Genomic DNA, 22,607 nt, shown 5'->3' on the forward strand with positions numbered 1-22,607 from the left:
ATTGACCAAGGTTGTCCTCTTCGTTTTAATGGTTCTACTAAAGTAGTCATGAGTTTATAGTTTGTGATGGAATACACTTTTACTGTGAGTGCACAGTACCACATGGATGTCTAGTCAAGTCAAGTTTATTTGTCACATACACATACGAGATGTGCAGTGAAATGAAAGTGGCAATGCTCGCGGACTTTTGTGCAAAAGACAAACAGCCAAACAACCAAACAAAATATAAACACAATCATAACACACATATTCTTTTACATGATAAATAATGGAAGGAAAAACATTCAGTAAAGTTAGTCCCTGGTCAGATAGGCGTTTACAGTCCGAATGGCCTCTGGGAAGAAACTCCTTCTCAACCTCTCCGTTCTCACCGCATGGCAACGGAAGCGTTTGCCTGACCGTAGCAGCTGGAACAGTCCGTTGCAGGGGTGGAAGGGGTCTCCCATGATTTTATTTGCTCTGGAGTTGCACCTCCTGTTGTATAGTTCCTGCAGGGGGACGGGTGAAGTTCCCATAGTGCGTTCGGCTGAACGCACTACTCTCTGCAGAGCCTTCTTGTCCTTGGCAGAGCAATTCCCAAACCAGATGGTAATATTTCCGGACAAGATGCTTTCCACCGCCGCTGCATAGAAGCACTGGAGGATCCTCGGAGACACTCTGAATTTCCTCAATTGCCTGAGGTGGTAAAGGCGCTGCCTTGCCTTACTCACGAGTGCTGAGGCATGTGATGCCCATGTCATATCCTCGGATATGTGGACTCCCAGATATTTAAAACAGTTCACCCTATCCACAGGATCCCCATTTATCCTTAATGGAGTGTACGTCCCCGGATGATGTGCCCTCCTAAAGTCCTTGATCAGCTCCTTCGTTTTTTTGATGTTCAAGAGGAGGCTGTTATCCTGGCACCAGAGTGCTAGATCAGCCACCTCCTCCCGGTAGGCCTTCTCGTCATTGTCTGAGATCAGGCCCACCACCACAGTGTCATCAGCAAACTTAGATTTGTTACTGAAAATTTGTTATGCATGTCAAGTCCATACAACTATTCCCTTATCTTCAGTGTCTCTTTTTCTATTTATAGAGACTGCAGTAAATTGTGAATAGTGTAAATTAAGAGCTTTATTTACAGATGGCACTGAAAATGGCAAATATTGTTTAACTATGGCATTCCAACCTCATTAAACCTTTTATCTTAATTTCTTGGAGGGTTATGATGCATATTAAAGCAAATTCTTCACAAAATCCTAAAATTCAATTGCCTCTTATTTGTACATAAATGTTACACAACAAATATCTTGTTACTATAAATATTACAGGATAGATTATATAACACGGGCTTTTATGGATCCACACCTTAAACAACGTCTAAATGTGTCGTTTGGGGGTATAGGTTATTTAGTTAATGGTTTAGTTTAGAGATACAGCATGGAATCTGACCCTTCGGCTCACTGAGTCCAGGCTGACTGCCCCGTTCCCTCTAGTTCTATGTTACACCACTTTTGCATCCTCTCCCTACACATTTGGGGAAATTTACAGAGACCAGTTAACCTACAACCCATACGTCTTTGGGATGTGAGATTAAAACTAGAGCATCTGAAGGAAACCCACGTGGTCAAAGGGTGAATGTGCAAACACTACACAGACATCACCTGAGATTTGGATGGAACCCGGGTCTCTGTGCTGTGAGGCAGCAGTTCTACCAGGTGGTCCTGGTGGCGTAGTGGTAGAGTTGCTGCCTTGCGCGAATGCAGCGCCGGAGACCTGGGTACGATCCTGACTACGGGTGCTGTCTGTACAGTTTGTACGTGTGATCTGCGTGGGTTTTCTCTGAGATCTTCGGTTTCCACCCACACTCCAAAGACGTACAGGTTTGTAGATTAATTGGCTTTGTAAATGTAAAAATTGTCCCTAGTGGGTGTAGGATAGTGTTAGTGTGTGGGGATCGCTGGTCGACGCGGACCCGGTGGGCCGAAGGGCCTGTTTCCATGCTGTATCTCTAAACTAAACTAAATTGTTGCATAATGAGTATTCCAGTGGCTTGCAAAAGTATTCATACCCCTTGAACTTTTCCACATTTTGTCACGTTAACAACCACAAACGTGAATGTATTTTATTGGAATTTTATGTGATAGACCAACACAAAGTGGTGCATAATTGTGAAGTGGAAGGAAAATGATACATGGTTTTCAAATTTTTTTACAAATAAAAAACTGAAAAGTGTGGCGTGCAAAAGTATTCAGCTCCCTTTACTCTGATACCCCTAAATAAAATCCAGTGCAACCAATTGCCTTCAGAAGTCACCTAATTAGAAAATAGAGTCCACTTGTGTACAATCTAATCTCAGTATAAATACAGCTGTTCTGTGATGGCCTCAGAGGTTTGTTAGAGAACATTAGTGAACAAACAGCATCATGATGCCCAAGGAACACACCATACAGGTCAGGGATAAACTTGTGGAGAAGTTTAAAGCAGGGTTAGGTTATAAAATAATATTCCAAGCTTTGAACATCTCACGAGCACGGTTCAATCCATCATCCGAAAATGGGAAGAGTATGGCACAACTGCAAACCTACCAAGACATGGCCGTCCACCTAAACTGACAGGCCAGGCAAGGAGAGCATTGATCAGAGAAGCGGCCAAGAGGCCCATGGTAACTCTGGAGGAGCTGCAGAGATCCACAGCTCAGGTGGGAGAATCTGTCCACAGGACAAATATTAGTCGTGCACTCTACAAATCAGGCCTTTATGGAAGAGTGGCAAAGAGAAAGCCATTGTTGAAAAAAAGCCATAAGAAGTCCCGTTTGCAGTTTGCCACAAGCCATGTGGGGGACACAGCAAACATGTGTAGGAAGGTGCTCTGGTCAGATGAGACCAAAATTGAAGTTTTTGGCCTAAATGCAAAACGCTATGTGTGGCGAAAAACTAACATTGCACATCACCCTGAACACACCATCCCCACTGTGAAACATGGTGGTGGCAGCATCATGCTGTGGGGATGCTTTTATTCAGGGAAGCTGGTCAGAGTTGATGGGAAGATGGATGGAACCAAATACAGGGCAATCTTGGAATAAAACCTGTTAGAGTCTGCAAAAGACTTGAGACTGGGGCGGAGGTTCACCTTCCAGCAGGACAACGACCCTAAACATACAGCCAGAGCTACAATGGAATGGTTTAGATCAAAGCATATTCATGTGTTAGAATAGCCCAGTCAAAGTCCAGACCTAAATCCAATTGAGAATCTCTGGCAAGACTTGAAAATTGCTGTTCACAGACTCTCTCCATCTCTGACTGAGCTTGAGCTATTTTGCAAAGAAGAATGGGCAAAAATTTCAGTCTCTAGATGTGCAAAGCTGGTAGAGACATACCCCAAAAGACTTGCAGCTGTAATTGCAGCCAAAGGTGGTTCTACAAAGTATTGACTCGGGGGCTGAATACTTTTGCACGCCACACTTTTCAGTTTTTTATTTGTAAAAAAATTTGAAAACCATGTATCATTTTCCTTCCACTCCACTTTGTGTTGGCCTATCACATAAAATCCCAATAAAATACATTTACGTTTGTGGTTGTAATGTGACAAAATGTGGAAAAGTTCAAGTGGTATGAAAACCTTTGCAAGCCACTTTAAATGCCATAATTACAGGAAGGATGTGGAGGTTTTGGAAAGGGTGCAGAAGAGGTTTAGTAGAATGATGACTTCTTTAGGGGGTATCAGCTACAAGTGGAGGTTGGACAGACTTGGATTGTTTTCACTGGAATGCTGAAGATGCAGGGAGATCCGATAGAAGTTTATAAAATTATTAGAGGTATAGATAGGGTAGATGGTCAGAACCTTTTTCCCAGGATGGAAAAATCAAAAACTAGAAGGCCTAGCTTTAAGATTAGAGGGGCAAAATTTTGAGAGGGGAAAATAATATACACAGTGGCGAATGCCTGGAACATGATGCGGGTGTGATTTTTGAGGCAGATATGATAGTGGTATTTAAGAGAATTTTTGATAGCCATATGAATATGCAAGGAATGGAGAGAGGTGGATTGTATGTCGGCAGATAAGAGTTGACCTTGGAATTATGTTCGGCACAGATATTATGGGCCGAAGGACCTATTCTTGTGCTGCACTGATCTATGTTCTAATTAAATTGTGTTTCCAATTCAATAAACATAAATGTAACAGTTCAATTTGCATAGACGTGCCTACTATGTAGGTTCTGTTGACTAATCAAACTATATTTTGCAGCTTGCCCAATTCCGGCAACGGAAAGCTCAAAATGATGCTCAGAATCCAGTCAAGAAACAGAAACAGAAGAAGAAGAAGAAAGTAGCTAATAAAGGGGAGGAGCAGCTGCACCGTGTCACATCGAAACATCAATTGCAAGGCAACGATGCTCGTGCAGAGAGAGGGCCAGCAGGTGATGGTGCAGATTTCATAATTAAAAGGACTTTACACAGTGGAGATGTGATCAAACAGGATCAAACGTTTACCATTGAGGTGAGAACCGTGCATCCTGTTTTCATTCAGTCAAGTAAAGGTTTTATTGATGTACAGCTGGAGACCGTTAGTATCCCGGTATCTCATTGGCATTAGTTGACATTAACTTATCTTTCCCTCAGCAGGAATGTTTTGTACAGTTCTGTAGGAAGATTTCACATGTCAATTTACTCTTGAGATTGTGAAACGCTGGAAAAATAATCTCACGTTGTGGCACTTATCAATGTAATGTTCTCGACTCTGCAGGCAGCATCTTCACTTTGATATTTCAATCCCTTTGTAATAAAGATTAATGTATCATTTGTTTTCCTAATTTTTTTTCAGCATCCTCATTTAGCTTTGATTTGTATGCAAAAGGACACGGAGTTCTTCTGAATCTCATTTGTTAGTCCTTTGGCTTTTTTTAAATTTACTGATTTAAGAAACATTTAGACAGGCACATGGAAAGTGCATGTTTATTGGGATATGGGCCAAATGCAGGCAGGTGGGACTAGTGCAGATGGGACGTGTTGGCCGGTGTGGGCCAAAGGGCCTGTTTTCACACTGTAAGACTCTGGCTCTATGATTCTTTACTTTTTCTATTTCTCCGTCCAAAAAAACGGATAATTTCACATTCTCCACATTAAATTTAAATTTGTCACTCACTTGCCCACTCATTGTGTTTTCCTGACAGCTTAATATCTACCTAGCATTTGTATTGTCACTCAAGTTGGGTTTACTGCACTGATGCAGATGGCAAATATATGCAGTCTCAGTATTGATCTTTGAAGTACCTGGTGACATCAAACCTGCCGACAAGAAAATTAGCCACTTTTTTTTTTATAGACGTTTTTTGTTGGCTAACTAATGCTCAATTTATTTTCTTGACAAATATGTAATAGTTTAAAAGCAATAGTTATTGTTGCGTTGTACGAAGATGTTAATTTGGGCTTGAATTAATGTGCTGTAGGATGCTTGTATCTAACAGTGAAGATGTTATTATCTCAAGTTGACATTGTTTTTGCTAAGGTTTGTTGCTATGGTTTCCATGGAATTCCAACAATATACAATCAAAAAGGACTCCATGTGTGGGTGTAGATGCTTTGTAAAGTATGCCTTAATTTAAATATTTGTCATGATTCTTCTGTTTTCTCTCTCGTCCTTAGTTTGATAGCTTTTGTAAAAGTTGAAATGGACAATGCTGAATTTTATACCGTATCTTTTGATATTCTTTTCTTAAAATGGCCAAATACAATTTGTGCACTGCCACTTAAAGGTTATTGTGTTATTGTTTAATCTCTGTCTTCAACCCCATTAAACAAATGGGATTACGGAAAATCCTTCACAGACTTGTCTGTCCACCAAAATGTTATTGGTTTATGCTTGCTACATAATGACAGCCAAGTTGTGTTTTTAACCAATGCGTTCACAATAAACCAATCCAGGGCAGACTGGGATACAGCAAAGCCTTTGACCTCAGTGTGAAGATGGGATTGTGTTGCACGGACTTGTGCAAACACTGTCACAGGTGGATGCATTGCATCAGATTGATTTTTGAGGATGTGATCAAGTGGATTTTACCTTTCTGCTTATTGTTTCTCCATCTCCCTTTGCACTTAACAAACATAGCCAGCGAGGCCAAATTACTGCCAAACAACTAAGGCATCAAATATTAACACATGCAAATGTTACACCTTTTTTTCATTTTTGATACTTTTCAACAACTTGGCACGTGCTCAATTCAACCTTTCTCTTTGGCCTCTTTGTCCAGGTTACGGGACATAATTTGATGTCAAATTATCTTCTTTAGGTCATCTAACCTGGAGCACTTGGGAGAAACTCAGGTGTTCACAAGGAGGAAGTGTAAATTCCACACAAACAGCATCAGAGATCAAGTGAACTCGGGTCACTGGAGCCATAAGGTAGCAGCTGTACTATTGTGCTGCCCTAAGAAGGGCAATGGCCCCATTCAGTACATGCCGGATCTCAGGGTGGCAATACCATTTGTCTATTAACTAACCAGCACATGTATTGATTTTTGGAGGATACCCACATGGTCACAGGGTGAATGTGCAAACTTTGCATGGACAGCACTAGGGGGCTCAGGATTGATTCCAGATCCTCACAGTTATAAGCCAGCGCCTCTAGCAGCTGTGCAACTGAGCTTTCTTCCACAATTTTTAAAGTTTTGACAAGGTCATTGTTTTGGGCAAAGCAATAATTTTCTTTCTTTTTTGATACATTTAAAAATAAGTAAGTTTGAATAGCTGGATCATAGAGCAATGATGCATATTTCAAAATGTGTTAGGTATTACTTGATGCCAATAATATTCAATAATCTTATTGAGAGGCCAAATGACCAACATTTATCACTTGTATAAACCATGAGATGCTAATAACATTTGCTACTCTTGCCCTTCCTTGATGACATGGATTGTTCTAGTAGTTAATTTATTAATATTAATGATCTGGATGAGGGAATTGAAGGCAATATCTCCATGTTTGCGGATGACACTAAGCTGGGGGGCAGTGTTAGCTGTGAGGAGGATGCTAGGAGACTGCAGGGTGACTTGGATAGGCTGGGTGAGTGGGCAAATGTTTGGCAGATGCAGTATAATATAATGTGGATAAATGTGAGGTTATCCATTTTGGTGGCAAAAACAGGACAGCAGACTATTATCTAAATGGTGGCCGATTGGGAAAGGGGGAGATGCAGCGAGACCTGGGTGTCATGGTACACCAGTCATTGAAGGTAGGCATGCAGGTGCAGCAGGCAGTAAAGAAAGCGAATGGTATGTTAGCTTTCATTGCAAAAGGATTTGAGTATAGGAGCAGAGAGGTTCTACTGCAGTTGTGCAGGGTCTTGGTGAGACCACACCTGGAGTATTGCGTACAGTTTTGGTCTCCAAATCTGAGGAAGGACATTATTGCCATAGAGGGAGTGCAGACGGTTCACCAGACTGATTCCTGGGATGTCAGGACTGTCTTATGAAGAAAGACTGGATAGACTTGGTTTATACTCTCTAGAATTTAGAAGATTGAGAGGGGATCTTATAGAAACTTACAAAATTCTTAAGGGGTTGGACAGGCTAGATGCAGGAAGATTGTTCCCGATGTTAGGGAAGTCCAGGACAAGGGGTCACAGCTTAAGGATAAAGGGGAAATCCTTTAAAACCGAGATGAGAAGAACTTTTTTCACGCAGAGAGTGGTGAATCTCTGGAACTCTCTGCCACAGAGGGTAGTTGAGGCCAGTTCATTGGCTATATTTAAGAGGGAGTTAGATGTGGCCCTTGTGGCTAAGGGGATCAGGGGGTATGGAGAGAAGGCAGGTACGGGATACTGAGTTGGATGATCAGCCATGATCATATTGAATGGCGGTGCAGGCTCGAAGGGCTGAATGGCCTACTCCTGCACCTAATTTCTATGTTTCTATGTTTCTATTAATTTATGCACACAGCCCAAAGCAGTACACCTGATATCCCTGCGGAATATTAAATAGATAATCTTTCCAAAACACAATCTAGTTGCTGAGGAATGTTATGACTTTGGTTATAGCCATTTTTACTGGCAATGGTGCTGGTCATAGAATATTTGCAATATATTGGAAAAAATCCTAATTTAAAAAAAACCTGAATCAATAATTAATTGACTTCTATTTTTCTGAGTGTAATGTGCTGGGTTTGGTTTGTCTTTCAAAGTGCCTTTGAGATATCTCTTCAAAGCTGTGTAGGAAAGAACTGCAGATGCTGGTTTAAATAGAAGGTTGGCAAATAGAAATGCTAGAGTAGCGGGACAGGCATCATCTCTGGAGAGAAGGAATGGGTGACTTTTCAGGTCGAGACCCTTCTTCAGTCGCCCATTCTTTCTCTCCAGAGATGCTGCCTGTTCCGCTGAGTTACTACAACATTTTGTGCCTACCTTCCCTTCTATTGATCTGTCCAATCCAAGATTCAGATTCAGATTGCCACTTTGACTAGTTTCGCTTATTGTCACAGATTATTGTCAAGAATTGTAATCATTCTTAACTGCCAAAACACAATACAAAGGTTTAAATGAACTCTGATTAATGTTTCATGTCCAAATCCTGCATTAGGGTTAAAGGGAAGAGGAAAGATCACCAGTGTATAGCAAATTTTGTATGCACATTCAATTTTCCAATTTCCTGGAACCTATACCCCTGGTGTTCTCCCATTCATGCACTTTCACATGTCCAACTAGTTTTCTGCTCTCTGTGTTCACCTTTTCATAATCATAATCATACTTTATTAGCCAAGTATGTTTTGCAACGTACAAGGAATTTCATTTGCCATACAGTAATACCAATAAAAGGCAACAGAACACACAAAATACATTTTAACAACCATTCACCACAGTGACTCCTCCACATTCCTCACTGTCATGGAAGGCGAAAAAAAGATCAATCCCTTCCCTTTTTTGTTCACCCACGATCGGGGGCCTCAAGCCTTCCGTTGACGGGGCGATCTTGGCTCCCGTAGCCGGTGGGGTTTGGCCCCTCGCTTTGAGGCGATCAAGCTCCTGCATCAGAGGGGAATCTCAGCTCCCCCACACTGGGCGATTGGACTCCGTTTCGGAGCAGGTCGAAACCTTGTGCGTCGTTTGGAGCCTCCCGACATCGGCCTCAACCCGAGATTGCGAGCTCCTCGATGGTGAAACCTGCAGGCCGCTGTTGGAGCGCCGATCCTAGGAAAGGGATCGGCTCTGATGGTAAATCCACGTCCCCGCTGGGGGGGGCTCATGGTCAGTCCCGAGCAAGGCCTCCAACTCCATGATGTTAGGCCGCAGAGCGACCGGAGATACAATTCAGAAAACAATCGTATCTCCGGCAAGGTAAGAGCTGAAAAAGTTCCCCCCCCCTCCAGCCACCCCCCTCCCTTCCCACATAAAACAAACCAGAGAACATTAACACAAACTTTAAAAACACACTAAAAATAACATAAAAAGACAAAGACAGACAGACTGTTGGCAAGGCTGCCCCCTGGTGTTTCCATCCCATCTCCCGCCTAATTTCCTCTGCCCATCATCCCCTCCCCATCTAGTTCCATCCATCACTACCAGCATCTAGCCCACCTAGCCTCCTTGCAGTGCTATATGCCAGCAATCTTTCCTTGTACCTTTCAATCCTGATGCTGGATCTTGACCTGAAACATCGATATTGTTTGACCTACTGAGTTCTTCCAGCATTCGGATTTTTGTTCAGATTCCAGTATCAGCAATCTATTTTGCACACGCGCACACACACACACGCACACACACCCCACGCACACACACACACACACACACACATCCCACGCACACACACTTGTACATCTTTGGAGTGTGGGAGGAAACCGAAAACCCATGCGGTCACGGGCAGTACATACAAACTCTGTACAGATAGCACCCATCGTCTGGATCGAACCCGGTTCTCTGGCGCTGCAAGCACTGTAAGGCAGCAACTCTACCGCTGTGCCACCGTGCCGCTCCATTGTCGCCTCCTCCTCCTTATCTCCGGCAAGGTAAGAGCCGAAAAAGTTCCCCCCTCCAGCCGCCACCCCCCCATTCCCTTCCTACATAAAACAAACCAGAGAACATTAACACAAACTTTTAAAACACACTAAAAATAACATAAAAAGACAAAGACAGACAGACTGTTGGCAAGGCTGCCATTGTGCGCCGCCCCCTGGTGGCCAGCTCCTGGATAGTATGGAAAAGGAATTGAGCAGGATGAAGATCTGGTTTGACGAAAATAAACTCACATTGAATTTAAGTAAAACAAAATTCATAATATTTGGAAATCGATCAACCAACATAGACAAAAAGCTCATGATAAATGGCACAGAAATAGAAAGTGTACCTGAAATAAAATTTCTTGGAGTATTAATTGACAACAAATTAACTTGGAAACCTTGCATAAATTATATTAAAGCCAAAATATCCAAATCAATTGCAATACTGAATAAAGCCAGAGACCTACTAAATCAAGCCTCCCTGTATATGTTGTACTGCTCCCTCATACTCCCATACATGATCTACTGTGTGGAGGTATGGGGGAACACATACAAAACAAATACACATCCAATCTTCATCCTCCAAAAAAGAGCAATGCGAATTATACATAAAACCACCTACAGACAATCAACAAAACCATTATTTATCAGACTAAAAACATTAAAATTTCAAGATCTGACATTATAAAACTATCCAAATTATGTTCAAAGCAGCTAATCAGCAATTGTAATATCCAGGGGTTGTTCCAACGGAGAGAAAGCAAACACAACCTGAGAGGAACCTATATATTCGAAAAACCGGCAATAAGAACTAATGCAAAACTCCATTGTGTTACAGCAAAGGGTGTTAGTCTCTGGAATAACTGCCATGATGAGCTGAGAAAATGTAAGACTGTATTCAAACTAAAAACACTCTTCAGAAACAAAAGATTGAATGGTTATGAGCTGGACCCGTGATTTTCTTTTCTGTTTGGTTATTTCTTGTTTGTGGACTGTTCAACAGATTTTGGGTCCATTTGTTCCCATTATTCTGTTTTTCCATGAAAATGTATAGAAAATAAGAGGGGGTAGGAGAGAAAAGTTTTCAAACTTCTTCTTGCCCCTTTGAACATGAACGATATTATTTGTATTATTTGAGTTACTTATTTGTTTGTTTTCCTTTGTGTTTTATTTTCTTTTTTTTATTGCTTACAAGTTTATTTGTGTTTGTATTTTTTTAACATGTTCAATAAATTATTATTTTTTTTTTTTTAAACCCAAAAAACCCCCCAAGAAACATAGAAAAATAGGTACAGGAATAGGCCATTTGTCCCTTCGAGCCCGCACCGCCATTCAATATGATCATGGCTGATCATCTAGATTCAGTACCCCGTTCCTGCTTTTTCCCCCATATCCCTTGATTCTTTTAGCCCCAAGAGCTAAATCTAACTCTTGAAAACATCCAGTGAATTGGCCTCCACTGCCGTGGCAGGGAATTCCACAGATCACGACTCTCTGGGTGACAAAAAAAAATCCTCATCGCAGTCCTAAATGGCATGCCCATTATTCTTAAACTGTGACCCCTGGTTCTGGACTCCCCCAACATAGGATGCACCTCCCCTTTTCCTAATCGCACACCATTCAGATAATAATCTGCTTTCCTGTTATTGCCACCGAAGTGGATAACCTCACATTTATCCACATTACACTGCATCTGCCATGCACCTGCACACTCACCCAACCTATCCAAGTCGCCCTTCAGCCTCATAGCATCCTCCTCGCAGCTCACAGTATCCTCCTCCCATTGCTCTGTCCACTCAGTGGACAATAGGTGCAGGAGTAGGCCATTCGGCCTTTCAAGCCAGCACAGCCATTCAATGTGATCATGGCTGATCATCCCCAATCAGTTTCTGCCTCTCCCCATATCCCCTGACTCCGCTATATTTAAGAGCCCTACTAGCTCTCTCTTGAAAGTATCCAGAGAACCAGCCTCCACCGCCCTCTGAGGCAGATAATTCCACAGACTCACAACTCTCCGTGAGAAAAGTGTTTCCTCATCTCCGTTCTAAATGGCTTACCCCATATTTTTAAACTGTGGGCCCTGGTTCTGGACTCCCCCAACATTGGGAACATGTTTCCTGCCTCTATCGTGTCCAAACCATTAACAATATTATGTTTCAATAAGATCCCCTCTCATCCTTCTAAACTCGATAGTGTACAAGCCCAGCTGCTCCATTCGCTCAGCATATGACAGTCGCGCCGTCCCGGGAATTAACCTTGTAAACCTACGCTGCACTCCCTCAACAGCAAGAATGTCCCTCCTCAAATTAGGGGACCAAAACTGCACACAATACTCCAGGTGTGGTCACACTAGGGCCCTGTACAACTGCAGAAGGACCTCTTTGCTCCTATACTCATCTCCTCTTAGTACAAAGGCCAACATGCCATTCGCTGTCTTCACTGCCTGCTGTACCTGCATGCTTACTTTCATTGACTGGTGAACAAGGACCCCCCCCCATATCCCGTTGTACTTCCCCTTTTCCCAACTTGACACCATTTAGATAGTAATCTGCCTCTTTCGCCTCCACCTCCCCGTCGCTCTGTCTATTTGGCCTCTTCTTCATGTAAAACATGTATGTAAATAAAAACATTACACTTCAGCATTAAAAAAAGACCTTTTCCTTTACCTTCTATTCCAGAGGCCTAGAAGCCCTGCAGAAATGTTTCTAATCTTTGACATTATCTTTAAACGGTGTTTTATAAACAGAAGAGTGGTTGTTTGTAACACTTTTCAATTGATATCCAAATTATAGTGTAGGAAGGAACTGCAGATGTTGGTTTAAACCAAAGATAGACACAAAATGCTGGAGTAACTCAGCGGGACAGTCAGCATCTCTGGAGCAAAGGAATGGGTGGTGTTTCAGGTCGAGACCCATCGTTGGGAAGGTCTTGATCTGAAACGACCTAAGTATAATGCTGGGAACAATTAACTCAGAAAGCAAACAGTGTGAGAGTAAAGGAAGGATTTCGGAGAGGAGGGTGGCACCAAGGTTAGTGCATGGGTGGGGAGTAGTTGGGATGTAGACAAAAATGCTGGAGAAACTCAGCGGGTGCAGCAACATCTATGGAGCGAAGGAAATGGGCAACGTTTTGGGCCGAAACCCTTCTTCAGACTTCTTCAGTAGTTGGGATGCCCTGATTAAGAGAGGGGAAGACCCAGTGAAATATATGTCATTTGCAAACGCTAGTTTTCAAGCCCTCAAAGATTTTTGTGCTTTTTTTTACCCTTTTTATTTATTGCATGTGGGCACAGCTGGCAGGTCCAACAGTTTCACTTCAATCAATCAATCAATCAGTCAATCAGTTTTATTCGTCACATACGCATATAAGTGCAGTGAAAAGAATTTGCCAGCAGCGGTACAATCAAAAAAGAACACACAACACACAATAAGATTTAACACAAACATCCACCACAGCATTCTTCACTGTGGTAGAAGGCACAAAGTACAGTCAATCCTGCTCCATTATTCACCCGTGGTCGGGGTCATACCTAATGTACCCTGTGGGACTTTGTTAAGTGTCTCCGTGTAGACAATGTCTACTGCCCTGCCCTTGTCAAACCTCTTTGTCACAACTTCAAAAAAATTCAGCAGTCTTGAAGTTTCTAAATGGCCTCAGAATTCCCTTCTATAACTTTCCCATTGATCCTGTCAGATTCACCAGCCTGCAGTTCCTTGGCTTGTCCTTGTAGCATTGTTAAATGGTCTAACATCAGCCACCCTCTAGCCTCTGGGTATACACAACCCCCCCCCCCCCCCCCCCATGCCCTATTGGCTAAAGATAATGCACATATTTGTGTGAGAGAGGGTAGCTCTGAGGGTCCCCTACCCCATATTCTATGAGCAGTTTAATGATATGGACATTGAATTATTTAACCAATACCCTCCCAGCTCTAACCCATTCCCATTCCCATTTCTCCCATCATCTCCCCTTTTGTACATTCATCTTCCATCCCAGTACCCCCAATTTCCATTTATTCCCCCTCTTTATCCTCCCCTGTACCCTTCCACCCACGTCCCTTACATTTAATTCCTCTCTTTATCCAACACTCATTTGTCACCTTTTTATTTCTCACTTTTGTCACTTTCTCCTCCCATCTGCCAATCCCTCCACCCCCTCGCCTGTATCCACCTATCACTTGTCAGCCTTTGTCCTTCCTCCCTCCCCCCCACTTCTCTTTTCAAACTTACCCCCCTTCTGCAAATAGTCCAAAGATGGATCCTGACCTGAAATGCCGCCTATCCATGCCCTCCCCAATTGATGCCTGACCTAAGTTTCTCCAGCGCTTTGTTTTGCTGCAAATATGTGCCAGACCCATACAATTTCTTCCAAAGCGTTGCACAATTTCCTAGGATACACTTATTTATTCATCTTACTATGTTTTAAAACCACCAGCATTGCCTCATTTGGAACGTGTATAAGTTCCAATACATTACAATTAATGCAATTCTTTAGCTTCCAAGCCATTCTCCACAACAAATGCAGACAAGAAATATCCATTTAATACTTTGAAAAATCTGTTCCTTATGGGGACCTATTCTCTCCCTAGTTATCTTTTTGCTCTTGATATACTTAAGCTTGTAAAATTCTTGTTTGCCTTATCTTCCAAAGCCATCTAATGTCCCCTTTCCGACCTTCTAATTTCCCTCTTTAGTGTACTCTTGTATCTATTATACTCATGGGATTCATTGAGTTAGGAGTGTTTAATTGTTATATGTACCAAAAACGGAACAATTAAATTATTTCTTGTAACTATGTAGCAGGTCTGTAAAATTGGTAACACAATGAACAAAAAGTTCAATAAATTAAGACAAAATATTAGTGCAAAACAAAAGTCTGAGGTCCTTAGTGAAACAAGAACAGTTCATAGTTGATATGCCTGACATAAACCTACTTTTCCCTGACCTGTGCCTCCCTTGTCACTCAGTGTTCCCTAATCTTGCCAGCCTTGCCCTTCACTCTAACAGGAACATGCAGTTCTTGAACTCTTAACCATATAACCATATAACAATTACAGCACGGAAACAGGCCATCTCAGCCCTACAAGTCCGTGCAGAACAACTTTTTTCCCTTAGTCCCACCTGCCTGCACTCGTACCATAACCCTCCATTCTCTTCTCATCCATATGCCTATCCAAAAAAATTCAAGATTAGTCAAACATGACCTTCCAGGCACAAATCCATGCTGACTGTTCCTAATCAGACCCTGTTTATCCAGATGCTTATATATATTATCTCTAAGTATCTTTTCCATTGATTTGCCCACCACTGAAGTCAAACTAACAGGCCTATAATTGCTAGGTTTACTCTTAGAACCCTTTTTAAACAATGGAACAACATGCGCAGTACGCCAATCCTCGGGGACTATTCCCGTTTCTAATGACATTTGAAATATTTCTGTCATAGCCCCGGCTATTTCTACACTAACTTCCCTCAATGTCCTCAATATCCTGTCATGACCTGGAGACTTATCCACTTTTATATTTTTCAAAAGTGTCAGTACTTCTTTTACTTTGAAACTCATAGTATCCATAGCTACTCTACTAGTTTCCATTACCTCACATAATTCAATATCCTTCTCCTTGGTGAATACCGACGAAAATAAATTGTTCAATGTCTCCCCCATCTCTTTTGGCTCTGCAGATAGCTGTCCACTCTGTCTCTCCAATGGACCAATTTTATCCCTCGTTATCCTTTTGCTATTAATATAGCTGTAGAAACCCCTTGGATTTACTTTCACCTTACTTGCCAAAGCAACGTCATGTCTTCTTTTAGCTTTTCTAATTTATTTCTTAAGATTCTTTTTACATTCCTTATACTCCTCAAGCACCTCATTTACTTTATGCTGCCTATAATTATTGTAGATCTCCCTCTTTTTCCGAACAAGATGTCCAATTTCCCTTGAAAACCAGGACTCTTTCCACTTTTTACTGTTTCCTTTCAACCGAACAGGAACATAAAGATTCTGTACTATTAAAATTTCCCCTTTAAATGTCCTCCATTTTTCTTCTACATCCTTCCCATAAAAGAAAATGTCCTGGTTCACTCCTTTTAAATCATTTCACATCTCATCAAAGTTAGCCTTTCTCCAATCAAAAATCTCAACCCTAGGTCCAGTTCTGACCCTCTCCATAATTATATTGAAACTAATGGTATTGTGATCACTGGACCCGAAGTGCTCCCCAACGCCTACCTCCGCCACCTGTCCCGTCTCATTTCCTAACAGGAGGTCCAACACTGCCCCTCCTCTAGTAGGTACCTCTATGTATTGCTGCAAAAAACTATCCTGCACACATTTTACAAACTCCAAACCATCCAGCCCATTTACCGAATGTGTTTCCCAGTCTATGTGTGGAAAGTTGAAATCTCCCACAATCACTACTTTGAGCTTACTACTAATATCTGCTATCTCCTTACATATTTGCTCTTCCAATTCTCGATCCCCATTTGGCGGTCTATAATACACCCCTATAAGTGTTGCTACCCCTTTCCCACTTCTCAGTTCCACCCAAATAGCCTCCCTAGATGAGCCCTCCAATCTATCCTGCCAAAGCACTGCTGTAATATCTTCCCTGATTAGTAATGCAACACCTCCACCTCTTGCCCCTCCAATTCTATCACACCTGAAGCAACAAAATCCTGGAATATTTAGTTTCCAATCACAGCCCTCCTGCAACCATGTTTCACTGATCGCCACAACATCATACTTCCAGGTGTCTATCCAGACTCTAAGCTCATCCACCTTTCTTACAATGCTCCTAGCATTAAAATATGCACATTTAAGAAACCCCCCGCCTCTTCCCATCTCACTTTTAAAAGTTCCCACTTGCCAGAAATCCCTTTATGTGCAAACAGCCTCTTTGGACTTTGACTTACTGATTATCATGATTCAGCAGTGAAGTTATAATCGTTGTGTTCAAACTTTTGGGCCATGAAGCTCAGAGTAAACTCTTCCTTTGTGGCATTGCAGTAGCAGTATAATGTTCCAGCATTGGGCTTCTGCTTCTTATATTCCAGCCCTTTTCTATGTCAGACATTATATATGATAATATTTCTGTTTTAATGCCGTGGCGAATGTGTTCATTTTAACTTCCCTTATCTCAAGGTTACTATTGATTTTAGTCAATGTAAATTGCAGTTGGAAGGGGTGGAAGATTGTAACCTTCACGTGGTATGCCCTGTTTCGACTAATGCAATCAACCTGGTGTGCACAATCAAATAAGACCAAATAGAACAAGTTGTCCTACAACTTTAGGCTGTGCACGCCATATGCAAGAAGAAGAAACAGTTGGATTACAACATAGAACATTATGACACAGGAATAGGCCCTTCGACCTACAATGTCTGCTGTATATGATGCCATCATCAACTCTTATCTGCCTGCATATAATCCATATCCCTCAATTCCCTGCATATCCGTGTGCCCATCCAAAAGTCTCTTCAATGCCACTATTGTATCTGTCTTCACAACCGCCCCAGCAGTGCATTCTGAGCACTCTCACCCACTATGTAAAGTAAATTTGCCCCACATATCTCCATTAACCTTTGTCTCATTTTAAAGCTGGTATTAGATATTTCCAAGTTAGACAAAAATGCTGGAGAAACGGGTGCGGAAGCATCTATGGAACGAAGGAAGTAGGCAACGTTTTGGGCCGAAAACCTTCTTCAGACTTCCTTCGCTCCATAGATGCTGCCTCCCCCGCTGAGTTTCTCCAGCATTTTTGTCTACCTTTGATTTTGCAGCATCTGCAGTTCCTTCTAAAACATTAGAGATTTCCATCCTGCAAAGTAGGGTCTGACAATCAACCTGATCTGTGCCATTCATCATTTTATGTACTTCTATCAGTTCTCCCCACAACTGCCAAAGCCTTCAAACAAGGCCTTTGATAAAGTTCTGCACAGTAGGTTGCTCAGGAAGGTTAGATTGTATGGGATCCAGGGAGAGCTAGCCAACAGAATACAGAAGAGGGTGGTGATGGCGGAAGGTTATTTCACAGACCGGATCAGTGTGATTCACTGAAAGTGGCATCATAGGTAGATAGGGTGGTAAAGTCTTGGCATGCTGGTCTTTAACAGTCGGGGAATAGAGTGCAGAGGAATGTGTAGGAAGGAACTGCAGAACTGCAGATGCTGGTTTAAACCGAAGATAGACACAAAACGCTGTCATTTTGAGTCAATACTTGAGTGTCGAAGTTGATCTGTTTCATTTGCTAACAAAGCCAAATGTGTGTTTTATTAGGACTACGTGGAGATTAATTTCAATTCAAATGTTCAAGTGATTCCAATTTCATCTTTTTTTCCTACTGGTCATTACATTACTAATTCATATTGTATTTCATTAATTGGAAAATTTTCAACTGCGTTATGTTTGTTTGTTTTTCAGCCTGAGAGTGAAGTATCCACAACGGCTGATGACTATACATCAGAGGTAAGTCTATTGTAAATTATCTGGAGATCATAATTTCGGCCTATTTCCTTCGCTCCATAGATGCTGCTTCACACCGCTGAGTTTCTCCAGCATTTTTGTGTACCTTCGATTTTCCAGCATCTGCAGTTCCTTCTTAAACAAAAAAAATATTATTAGTACTGTAAAGCCTCGTTATCATGGATCATAGTGGGGAGTGAATGATGTCCGGTATTGCCGATTATCCGCTGTAACCAAGTAAGGTATTATCATTGTATGTAGTAAAAAGAAAGAACTGCAGATGGTGCTTAAAAAGACACAAAGTGCTGGAATAACTCAGCGGATTAGACAGCATCTCTGCAGACCATGGATAGGTGATGTCAGGAACCTTCTTCAGACTAATTCAGTCTGTTGAGTTACTCCAGCACTTTGTGTCGTTTCACCTTAAAACTAGTCGCCGTTGCCATTGGTCTGCATCAGCAAACCCTTTTACACCAGTTGACGCGGCTATTGTTACAGTTTATGTTGCAGCCCCTGGTGGCTGCGCTTTCTTCAGGCTGCTGCCAACAACAAAACGTGCTCTGCCACCGTGGGGCTCCCTCCCTGCACCTGATTCCGTTTTTTCCACCGCTTTGTCCACTCCCCGCTCCACAGCCACCTCCTTTTGTTGCCCTGTTCATTATCCTTCTCTCTCCTTCCCCCCCCCCCCCTCCACTACCGCCGCCTCCTCTCGTCCCTTTGTCCACTCTGCCGCTTCCACTCCATCGCCGCCACCTCCTGCTCCTCCTCCCCCCTCAATCCTCAACATCTTCCAAGTTGGTGTATATTCGCAAGTCCGGTATTGAAGGGGAAGGAGGAGGAGGAACCAGCGGTGGAGCGGGAAGTGGACAAAGTGACGACCAACAGGAAGAAGCGATGAGAAGGGAGCTCCACGGTGACTGATCTCATTCTGTCGGTGACAGTGGCCTGAACAAAGCACTGTCCCCAGTATACTCTGTCCCCAGTGTATACAATGTGAGCTGCAACAATAGCCATGTCAACTAAACTGTGCGGTGGGGAAGAAGGGCTCGCTGGTACTCTTTGAGAGCTGGTTGGAAGCTGGGGCTGTAAGCAGAGAGGAGGTGCTGCAAGAGGCTGTAAGCAGAGAGGAGGTGCTGCAAGTTGTGGGTGGCGAAGGCAGGTCTATCCGCTATAGCAATATAGGATCGGTCTGAGTCAGCATGGATTTACGCTGGGGAAATCATGCTTGACTAATCTTCTGGAATTTTTTGAGGATGTAACTAGGAAAATGGACAAGGGAGAGCCAGTGGATGTAGTGTACCTGGACTTTCAGAAAGGATTTGATAAGGTCCCACATAGGAGATTAGTGGGCAAAAGTAGGGCAGATGGTATTGGGGGTAGAGTGCTGACATGAATAGAAAATTGGTTGGCAGACGGGAAACAAGGAGTAAGGATTAACGGGTCCGTTTCAGAATGGCAGGCAGTGACTAGTGGGGTACCGCAAGGCTCGGTGCTGGGACTGCAGCTATTTACAATATACATCAATGATTTAGATGAAGGGATTCAAAGTAACATTAGCAAATTTGCAGATGACACAAAGCTGGGTGGCAGTGTGAACTGTGAGGAGGATGCTATGAGAATGCAGGGTGACTTGGACATGTTGGGGGAGTGGGCAGATGCATGGCAGATGCAGTTTAATGTGGATAAATGTGAGGTTATCCACTTTGGTAGCAAAAACAGGAAGGCAGTTTATTATCTAAATGGTGTCAAGTTGGGAAAAGAGAAAGTACAACGGGATCTGGGGGTCCTTGTTCATCAGTCAATGAAGGTAAGCATGCAGGTACAGCAGGCAGTGAAGAAAGCCAATTGTTGGCTTTCATCACACGAGGAGTTGAGTATAGGAGCAAAGAGGTCCTTCTGCAGTCGTATAGGGCCCTAGTGAGACCACATCTGGAGTATTGTGTGCAGTTTTGGTCCCCTAATTTGAGGAAGGACATTCTTGCTATTGAAGGAGTGCAGCGTAGGTTTACAAGGTTAATTCCCGGGATGGCGGAACTGTTGTATGCTGAGAGAATGGAGCGGCTGGGCTTGTATACTCTGGAGTTTAGAAGGATGAGAGGGGATCTTATTGAAACATATAAGATCATTAAGGGTTTGGACATGCTAGAGGCAGGAAACATGTTCCCAATGTTGGGGGAGTCCAGAACCAGGAGCCACAGTTTAAGAATAAGGGGTAAAGCCATTTACAACGGAGATGAGGAAACACTTTTTCTCACGGAGAGTTGTGAGTCTGTGGAATTCTCTGCCTCAGAGGGCGGTGGTGGCCGGCTCTCTGGATATGTTCAAGAGAGAGCTTGATAGGGTTCTTAAAGATAGCGCAGGGGATATGGGGAGAAGGCAGGAAAGGGGTACTGATTGGGGATGATCAACCATGATCATATTGAATGGCGGTGCTGGTTCGAAGGACTGAATGGCTGACTCCTGCACCTATTGACTATAACCAAAATCCATTATAAATCAGCCTTAAAATTAGGGTTTATTCAAATATCTTGGTAATAAAAATACGGAAAAAAAACGAATTCATCAATTAAAGGTAAGGCAACAGATGATCAGCTCTCCAAATTGAACAATCTGCTAGAATTAATTGGAAAGAAAATTAGAGATTCTTAAAAGGTAGGCTGTGACAAAGTCTGCCACTGCATTACAATCAAAACTTTTAATATTACAAAACAAAGCTAACCTGTAAGAGTACAATTATCACCTCAACTTTCTACATGGAGAGTGATGATGACCTGCTGGTTTTTTTTTTTGAAGGACTAAGAGCAGAGGAAGCAGATAATCCAGAAAGGTTCAGCAATTTGCATCTTAAAGGATATCTCTTCCTCGCTGTGGATTTCTGAATAATTGCAGACTAACAATGCTGTGCATACTATTAAAGAGAATGGGTTAGCAATGCAGTACATATGGGTTTTGAAATCTTGGTTAACACTGCAGCTGAAGCAGCTGCTGCAAAAGGTTTTTATAATGCAAGATGGCACTTCATCACGTAGAAATAATTGGTTGAATGATAAGTTTTGCATACCAATTTAAAAAAGCAGGCACATAAACCATTAATTATATGATGCTAGTTACTACTTGTGGATAAATGTCCATGATTTTCTCCAGAAAGATTGTGCAAGTTAGTGAAATTAACAAGATGATATCAAATTGGAATATATATTAGAATAATATCATATGAAATTGGAGTACAATTGGAATATGATATCAAATTGGTATGGAAGTAGTCAATCTAACTTGCTCATTTGAAAGTAGTTAATCTAACTGGCACATTGGATGTTTTGTTACTGTTGATTATTATTTTTTCAGTAAATTTAATGTTGATTATAAAAGTGGTTTTACGTTCTATTTAACAATGTGAGAAGAATCTGCAGAGGCATTGGTAAAAAGAATCTCATTTGGGTATGTTATGAAATGTGTAAATAAAAGGAACTGTCAATGCTGGATCCTAAACATTCCATAATTCACCAACTATGAAATTCTGAAGTTTCTGGTTGATTTCCTGATACCGATCCGCAACATCACCTATCCATTCCCTATACAAATGTTGCCTAACTCGCTGAGTTACTCCAGCACTTTGTGTTTCGTCAAATATGTACTTCGATGTGGTGCCTAGATTTCCCAGTAGGTGAATGATGGAGTGGGGTCGCAAGCTAGACAGCCGGGGAAACCGTGGAAGCTGGGGATGGGTCGGAAAGTCACTTCATTCACATTCAGTTTATATTTTATATTTGTTTTATTTAAATTTCTGGCACTCCATGGTGCTTTGGAACACAGGAGGGATGTCATTAGCAGGCCTGGGGTGCATTGTCATTTCATTATCACATAACCTCTGTAGGTCCAGAAAAACAGATTATCTAGAAAGGCTCTGGAACCATGGGTGCTGGAATACCTGTATTCAACCTGTATACAGAAAGCAAATAATTATAACGAAGAATAGATAGATGGATTGGCATAAAATAATGCACGGACATAAAATTTAATAAAAAGGAACTGCAGATCCTAGTTTATGCGAAGTCTAGACACAAAATGCTGGAGTAACTCAGCGGGTCAGGCAGCATCTCTGGCGAATATGGATAGGTGATAGGTCTGACGAATGGTGCCCATCAGAAACGTCACCTTTCCATTTTATCCAAAGA

The 22,607-nt window shown here is 42.2% G+C and overlaps 1 protein-coding gene across 4 annotated transcripts in view; it reads left to right on the forward strand.

Annotated features, from left to right (window-relative positions):
• LOC129709537 (A-kinase anchor protein 9-like) overlaps window positions 1-22,607 on the forward strand; it is a 200,255-nt gene that overhangs the window by 6,787 nt on the left and 170,861 nt on the right. For all 4 annotated transcript variants that reach the window (XM_055656004.1, XM_055656013.1, XM_055656019.1 and 1 more), the window contains exons 2-3: window positions 4,231-4,482; window positions 18,391-18,435. In XM_055656004.1, the coding sequence (XP_055511979.1) occupies window positions 4,231-4,482; window positions 18,391-18,435 (297 nt within the window). The remainder of the gene's footprint in view (window positions 1-4,230; window positions 4,483-18,390; window positions 18,436-22,607) is intronic.

The sequence above is a fragment of the Leucoraja erinacea genome, chromosome 2 (genome assembly GCF_028641065.1).
Source record: "Leucoraja erinacea ecotype New England chromosome 2, Leri_hhj_1, whole genome shotgun sequence".
Taxonomy (NCBI): domain Eukaryota; kingdom Metazoa; phylum Chordata; class Chondrichthyes; order Rajiformes; family Rajidae; genus Leucoraja; species Leucoraja erinaceus.